Source organism: Panicum virgatum, chromosome 3K (assembly GCF_016808335.1).
Source record: "Panicum virgatum strain AP13 chromosome 3K, P.virgatum_v5, whole genome shotgun sequence".
Lineage (NCBI taxonomy): Eukaryota > Viridiplantae > Streptophyta > Magnoliopsida > Poales > Poaceae > Panicum > Panicum virgatum.
Genome location: NC_053138.1, coordinates 23075112 through 23083181, shown reverse-complemented (window position 1 = coordinate 23083181; position 8070 = coordinate 23075112). Strand labels below are relative to the sequence as shown.

The following is an 8070-nucleotide window of genomic DNA, read 5'->3' as shown; positions in this document are numbered from 1 at the left end:
TCACAGCGCTGACTGACAGTTGAATGAACATGTATATCCATCTTCCATCTACAGTGATTTTAAAAAGGAAAGATAAAAATTGAAAAATAACGCCCACTGTGGGGCTCGAACCCACGACCACAAGGTAAGCTTTGCACTCTACCGACTGAGCTAGACTTGAATGAACATGTATGTCTATCTTCCATCTATAGTAATTTCAAAAAGGAAAGATAAAAATTGAAAAAAAAAACGCCCACCGTGAGGTTCGAACCCACGACCACAAGGTTAAGAGCCTTGCGCTCTACGTGAGCTAGACGGGCTTCTTGTTGCTAACTAATCAATTTGTCTTACTATTCGTATATATTTTAAGTATATCATAATTGTTTTTTATATTTTCATACATTTTTTAAATAAGACGAATGGTCAAACGTGATCAGCAAAAGTCAACAAATGCTTATATTCTGGGACGGAGGGAGTATATCAGCTTTTTTTGCACGAGGTCAGCTATTAATTTGTGATCATAGATCTTGCGTTTCTAGAACTACTTGTGTCCGTTGTATAGTTTCATTTCAAGCCGTCAGCATGCCCTGCAATCTTGATTCCGCCATCGAGAAAACCGTAGAAAGAGCACGCAGGTAGTACCCACTTGTGGTAGCACCGTTTATTACGAAACCAGTAACTCACCTTTGAGTTTTTATGCAGAGAGGCAGCTTGAGACACGAAGAAAACATCAATCCTTTCCTTCAGTGTAGTGCACTAGCGCCCACATCCTTTGATGTGATGCCGTTTAAGAAAAAAAAAGAATTTCATCCATAGATACTAAACTTCTAGAGTAGCCAAGGCACATGAAGCACATACTGCAACACAAACAAAGCCCCGTGATGTTGACATGAACCTTCCTTAACTTTCACCTGCTACGACTCCCTCCATCCTGAAATGTACAGCCTGATTGGTTGTGTTCCAAAATTTGTTCTACAAAATCATAGGTGTGCCAAATTTATTTGCCAAAATGTGGGAAAACAAAAATTGGTTAAGAGACGGCCAAAATTTTGAACATCAATTTGTTTGATACCAAAATACAATTACCAAAAGAGGGAATTGGCACAACCAAAATGTGGGCCATGTTCACGTTGCCAATTTGAGTCATGCCAATTTTTTTAAAAAGTCAACCAAATGAATGCCAAAAGTTTATGGCCATGCAGAAGTTCACGATGCCACAAAGCGCGCACCATAATTCACGTACCTCCTCCTACTTAAAGTCCACGGCTTCTCCTATCAAGGCCCCTGAATTTCGCCGTACGTTCGGTTGGTTCCATCGGCACAGCACGTCACGTGATCGTCGTATCACCGTCAAGATCAATTTCTCCATCAGCAGCATCAGCTAGCGCCCGCGTCAAACGGCAAAAACCCAAGCGCTTTTTGAAAGCCCAAGCCAAACGACCACGAGACCCCGACTCGTACCGAGACGCCACCTCGCCACCTCGCGCGGGGTCGGTCACGGTCACGCGCCGCGCACTCCCTCCTCCCCGCTCGCTCGCTCGCCTGCACACGCGCCACCACCTCCTCCTCGTCCCGCCCCTCATTGCGCGGCGCGGCGCGGGCGGCAGCGATCGCGCGCGGGGGAGGCCTTAAACCTATCTCCGAAGGGGGGGGCCCGACCCAATGCCGGGGCACGCGTACAGCCGCCTGGGGAGCTTCGGCGGCGCGGCGGGCGCGCCGTCCCCGCCTCCGCCGTCGTCGTCCTCGGCGCCGGCGGGGAGCGGCGCCGGCGGGAGAAGCCGGGCACCGACGAAGGGGGGAGGCTCGGCGAGGGGCGCCCCGGGGACCGCGGCTTCGGCGGCGGCGGCGGCGCGGACGGGGGTCGGGCGGGGCGGCGGCGTGGCGCGGAGGGCCGCCAGGGGGGTGCTTGCGGCGCTGCTGCGGAGGCAGGCGGTGTTCCTCTTCGCGCCGCTGCTCTACGTCGCCGCGATGCTGCTGTACATGGGCTCGCTCCCGCTCGACGCCGTGCCGCGGATCATCGCGCGCCGCCCGCCCGGGTCGGTGTACCGCAGCCCGCAGCTGTACGCGCGGCTCCGCGCCGACATGGACGCCGACAACTCTACCGACGCGGTCAGTCCTTCCCTCCTCTTTACACGTTCGCTGGCCGCGTCTCAATTTTGTTTGTGGGGCTCGCAGTTTGGTGCAAACGTTTGGCCCTACTGATCATTAACTGCGTAGGGTTGGACTTTGTGTGCAAATGTGCAATGCTTCTGCATATGTGTTAGTCGAGCTGACATGGTGTGCTGTGCGCGTAGCTAGTGACTGGTAACAGTTTGATTATTTTAAATTGTGTTGATCAATTCCAATTGGAACCTGCTCTTTGTCCAATAGTATGGAATGACAGTGAAGATATGCTTGACACTTGGGGTTTGTGTGGTTGTTTACTTGTTTGTGTTATTCGTACAGCCTCTCGGGGTGACAGGAACAACCAGTTTCCCTAATCTTGTCAAACTTGGTTCAGGTTATCAGGCGTCGTAGAATATTATGGATCCTTGTTACCTTGTAAGATCATGAGTTAGTTTAGTCAAACTAGAGCAATACAGGCGTATGTGCTATTCTGTCCTTTTCTTTGAAATAGAAATGATGTAGTTTCTGTATTTAACTATTTATCAAATTAGCTCTCATAAGCGATGCTGATTTCATTTGCCCTCCTTGTCATGGAGAATATTGTTGCTCCTAATAAAAAAAGTAGCATTCACACGCATGATTGGATACTACAAAAGGAGAATAATGTGACGCCTGAATCCAAACATGATACTCTCGTGATGAAGAGGCTCCACTAACAACACAACAAGCAAACTTCAACTGCATTTCTTGTGTTTAAGTGTTCTACGTCACTTTTTCTGTCATCTTCACCATTATTTACTCATATCACCTGCAAGTCCCTGTAACATCTGTTTATTATGTCCTCAAATGAAACAATGTATATTGTGGTTTCACGTACAAAACAAATGAAATTCACTTGATCTGAAAAGTATGGATGAGTGGACCAAGTGATTGAATTTAGAAAACATCAAATCCATCACATGCCTTCCCTTTTCTTATGTCAAGTGGAATAAGAATAAGAACATTGGAATAAATGCCAAGTATATATGTGCATCTATTTACATATTTCATTACAACATTCTGCAAACGATCCTAACTGCATGGCAAGGTAATGCCCAGGAATGAAATAAATAATGGTCTTGTTCTGTTGCATGTTTTTTTTCCATTTTTCTTCTTGTGAGTGGTGTTGAGTGTGTGTGCGCGCACGCTCGTGCGTGTCTTCTTTATTTTATTATCTTTTCTTTTGGTGGGGGTGGGGGGTCATCAGCATAATTTTCCACCTCCTAATTTGTATGATTGCTGTTCTCACATTGTCGTATTTTTCTAGCTAGCAACTGTATGGAGGCACACTTACAAAGGCGGCACATGGCGGCCCTGCATAAAAAATGGGACAAATGGTATTCCATTTTCTTGCTGGTCTTCCATTTGTCTTGACTTTTGACTAAATATGATACATCAGATGTGCAAATTTTGTGCGTTTGTAATTTCCAATGCTGTTTGTTCCTTCTAATATGTCTTCTTTTAGGGTACTAATAATGTTTCTTTGATGTAATTCAAATTACTTTGTTCCTTCTCTGATGGGTAGATTGTAAAACCTTTAAATATTCAGATTTGTGAAAGAAAAACCTTCTTGTATTGAATCGCTCCAAAAGTTTTTTATGTGGTCTTATGTTTAGGGTTTAGCAAATGGCCTTCTGTCGTGCGCAGTCATATTATTACAATTAAACTGCAAACATCTGGTACTGCTTATTATGCTCCACTGTAATGAGTTTATCATAAACCTTACAAGCAGCACATATAAGGGCTATGATTCTTGCAAGTGTTTATTGGTGGTTAACTGACCATCGTCCTAAGATAAGAATATTTTTTTCCTTCTATGATTTGGGTTTTATTAAGATCACACTGGGAAGAATCAGATGTGTTACTACTTACTACCTCAATTGTTTCTTTTATTAAGGTCAATGTGTAGAGGATCCATATTAATTTTGCATAGGATAGGTTATTTGGATAAATAGAAACAATATTAGTAAATACCTCATAAAATTTACCCTAATAGTATAACATTTCAAAACTTTTTTCGGGTCATGCTACAACTTAGTAGTTAATGAAATTGCCATTATATGTAAAGGCAGAAACATCTCCTTTTTCATTTGTGACTGGAGGGAATTGCGTTTAGAAATCTTGCATATTCCCCTTGTATGTCTCTCTATCTCTCTCACTCATAACTTATTCTGTAACTTCTGTTAGGTTTACCTGAATCAAATGGCTACATATATATTGAGGCAAATGGTGGTTTAAATCAACAAAGGACATCGGTAGTCGCCTTACTTCAGTAGTTCCTGTTACAAGTTATATTTTGCAATAAATTATTTAAAATATCTTGAGTTAATAACTAATACTTCTATTTCTTTTTTTTTCAGATATGCAATGCAGTTGCCATCGCTGGTTTTCTGAATGCTACTCTTATCATCCCTAATTTCCATTTCCATAGCATTTGGAGGGATCCTAGGTAAAATGGTTCGCTATAATCTCTATATGTTCATTTTAAATGTTGTTTTTTGTTATATTATAATGTTAAGTAAGCCTTAGGGAGTTACTCATCTTCATTAGTTCTAGAAGCAACCAGAAATATTGTTCTATCTCCCTGCACAATGCTCAAAATCATGTCGATCTGAAGTTGCTTTGCACTCTGTTGCTAGTTACTGACTGCATGAATATCACACCATAATCCTTGTTTGAAAAGACCACCTATCAGTACTAAACCTATCAGTACTAAACTTGTAAATTGTATCAACAACTGACATTTCATTTTGGATACAGCAAATTCAGTGATATCTATGATAAAGATCACTTTGTACAACATCTAAAAAATGATGTTCAAGTAGTTGACAAGATTCCTGACTTTATAATGGAGCGGTTTGGTCACAATCTCAGCAATGTTTTCAATTTCAAGATAAAGGCTTGGGCGCGTATTCAATATTACAAAGATGTTGTTCTTCCAAAATTAATTGAAGAAAGGTGAGTTTAAATACAGTTCAGTTATTGTTTCTTGAATTTACAATTGCTATGTTGATCGTGACTATGTAGTGCTTTATTATTAGGGTTATTTATGAGTTCATTCTATATCCTGTCATCAGCTGCTTACCTTCCATATGAGTTTACCAATCCAAACTTTATAGCTTTTGTTGTTAATGCAACCTCGATCTAAAAAATAATAGTTAACAGAACCTCTTTATCCGGTTACTATCATTTTTTTACTCAAACAATCTGATTACTATCATTTACTGAATAATTTAGAGATGCACGGCTAGTACCCCAGGTATGAACCTCTGTATCTGTAACCACTGCAACCTATATGTTACTCTCGCTATTATAGTAGTTAATTCATGTAGGGCATCCTATATTAAAAATCATTAATGTTGCTCGGAGTTTCTCTTCAACTGTATCCTGTTAAATTTATCCTAGACTTGATCAGTTCTTTCATTTCTTTGCCATCATTCTGTGGCCTGTGGCTTGTGGGACGCCAAGTTTCAAGGAACATTGAATTGCTGAAACTCCCTTTTACATTTACAAATATTTTTAATTATGCAAATAGACGCCATCATTGGTGAAATCATTTCCCTGTTTACAAGAGCACTGCTATTTAGGTAGGAGTACAGCTGATTGCATCCAAATGGAAATGTCGTTTCTACATTGTTAAGTATCATGAGGTGCTCAGTTCAATTATGATGCGATTATTTCTGATGCTATGCTCTATAGTGCAGATTCATCAGGATTTCTCCTTTTGCCAACCGACTCTCATTTGATGCACCTCCTGCTGTTCAACGGCTAAGATGCTTGGCAAATTTTGAAGCCTTAAAATTCTCTAAGCCAATTGTGTCTTTGTCTGAAACCTTAGTTTATCGAATGAGAGAGAAAAGTTTTGAAAGCGATGGAAAATATATCTCAGTGCATCTTCGTTTTGAGGAGGTTGGATCTCTTTTCTGAACCTTGATGCTTATAATATTTGGGAACCAGGGATACAGCATCGTGCATTTAATTCTTGATGCATAATATATTAATATGCTGCCAGTGTTCTGAAATAATTGTGGCATCTGTAATTATTATTTTACAGGATATGGTTGCCTTCTCATGTTGTGTTTATGACGGTGGTGATGAGGAGAAGAAGGAAATGGATGTGGCCAGAGAAATAGGTTGGAGAGGGAAGTTTACTAAGAGAGGACGGGTAATAAGGCCTGGAGTGATCAGAATGAATGGGAAATGTCCTCTTACACCTTTGGAGGTATGCCAGTATGTAATATCAGAAGCTGAACTGCTGTTAATGACATTTCAGAAATTTGTTTTCAAGCACATTTTGCTGCTCTATGCTCTGTTCATGTCTTCTACTCAGTTTAAGACAGATTCATTTAGGATTACAGCAGAATGTCTTGAGGATTTAGATGCTTATGTTATGATAGGTTGGGTTGATGCTTCGTGGAATGGGTTTCAGCAATAAGACTGCAATCTTTTTGGCGTCTGGAAAGATTTACAGAGCAAAGAAGAACATGGCTCCTCTTCTTGAAATGTTTCCTCTCCTACAGACAAAAGAGACTCTGGCATCAGAAGAGGAACTTGCTCCATTCAAGGTAGGGATTATAGGATTAGCTAAATTTTCTTGTTCTGTATTTCTGTACGTTCATTGTTCTGAAATGACGCATTATTGCCAGAATTTCTCGTCAAGGATGGCTGCTATTGACTATAGTGTTTGTGCCCAAAGTGAAGTGTTTGTGACCACACAAGGTGGAAATTTTCCACATTTCCTTATGGGTCACAGGAGATACTTGTATGGTGGGCATTCAAAAACAATTAAACCAGACAAAAGAAGGCTTGCCATACTCTTTGATAACTCACGTATCGGGTATGATGATACTCTATGCCCATGGTGTTGTTTTGCTTTAGTTTGGGTCCTAAGCACTGAAACTCACATTCGGTCACTAAAATCGCAATTTCTATTTATGTACAGGTGGAAGTCATTGAAAAGGCACTTGCTTAATATGAGAGCACACAGTGATACCAAAGGAGTTGAAATGAAAAGACCAAACGAATCTATATATACCTTTCCATGTCCTGACTGCATGTGCCACCTGAACAGAACAGAACACTCAAAACACAAACACAGTAGATAGTACTTCATAATTGCAATTCCATAGACTAACCCTATTATTTTCGGTATTCAGTTTTTGATCATTCTTCATGTGCTTTGCGGCCCGTCATTTCTTCATATGCAAAGCATACTTGACACAGCATTGAACATCAATTTATTCTCCTAGATTCTGACAATACACCGACTGACTGTAAACCTCAACAGCAGATCTAACACCATTAGGCTACTATCCATTGTTAATGAAGTATCACACAGCTTAGGGTAGTATTGTTCTTGTACATGGTTCATTAGCAGTCTGTCATCATGTACAAATTTTGAATGGAAGACGGACATTGTAAATTTCTTTATCATATTGCTAAAACAAATGGGATTGCTCCAGTAGTCTGCTTGTATTCTTGTAGCTAGTTCCTCAGTGTTGTATCTGTCTCTGACACTTGTATTCACAATTATAACAATGGAAGGTGCCAAATGGCACTTGATTCTTGCTTTGTCATTATAGATGAAAGTTATCTGCTAATTTGCAGTATGTCCTCAGAAGCTGCTTATTGGTGATTTTTTTAATTGTGGTTATGATGATCAAGCATCTGAGAGTGGCCTTCAGGTAAGGTACATCAATCCTTTGCTCAAGTGCTATTATTTCTGATTTTATTCTGTTTTAGGCACAACATTAACTGCAGCAGCAGCAGCACTGCAAGCTTTGATCATCGTGGAGCGTTAATGTGGGATGGAGGCAACACCTTCTCACTCAGTGGAAGAAAGCTAATGAGTACGGGACAGGTAACTAAAAATCTCTGTTTCCAAATTTGGCAGTTTTACTTCACCCATCTTAAAGGAACCCATTAGCCCAAACAATTTATGAAGGA

The 8070-nt window shown here is 41.0% G+C and overlaps 1 protein-coding gene across 1 annotated transcript; it reads left to right on the top strand.

The window, feature by feature from the left end:
* Nucleotides 1-1486: 1486 nt before the first annotated feature.
* LOC120698453 (protein ESMERALDA 1-like) lies at nt 1487-7690 on the top strand. Its single transcript, XM_039982073.1, has 10 exons — nt 1487-2088; nt 3392-3461; nt 4312-4379; nt 4485-4573; nt 4885-5082; nt 5829-6033; nt 6179-6346; nt 6522-6689; nt 6771-6961; nt 7067-7690. The coding sequence occupies exons 1-10, from the start codon at nt 1642-1644 to the stop codon at nt 7227-7229; spliced, it is 1767 nt and encodes a 588-aa protein (XP_039838007.1). The 5' UTR covers nt 1487-1641; the 3' UTR covers nt 7230-7690.
* The last annotated feature ends 380 nt before the right edge of the window (nt 7691-8070 follow it).

Bases quoted from the DNA above. Each gene is read 5' to 3' on its own strand.
- LOC120698453 (XM_039982073.1), top strand. From the start codon at position 1,642: ATGCCGGGGCACGCGTACAGCCGCCTGGGGAGCTTCGGCGGCGCGGCG. The intron at 4,380-4,484 runs GTAGTCGCCTTA...TTTTTTTTTCAG, and splicing joins TAAATCAACAAAGGACATCG to ATATGCAATGCAGTTGCCAT. The intron at 6,962-7,066 runs GTATGATGATAC...ATTTATGTACAG, and splicing joins TTTGATAACTCACGTATCGG to GTGGAAGTCATTGAAAAGGC.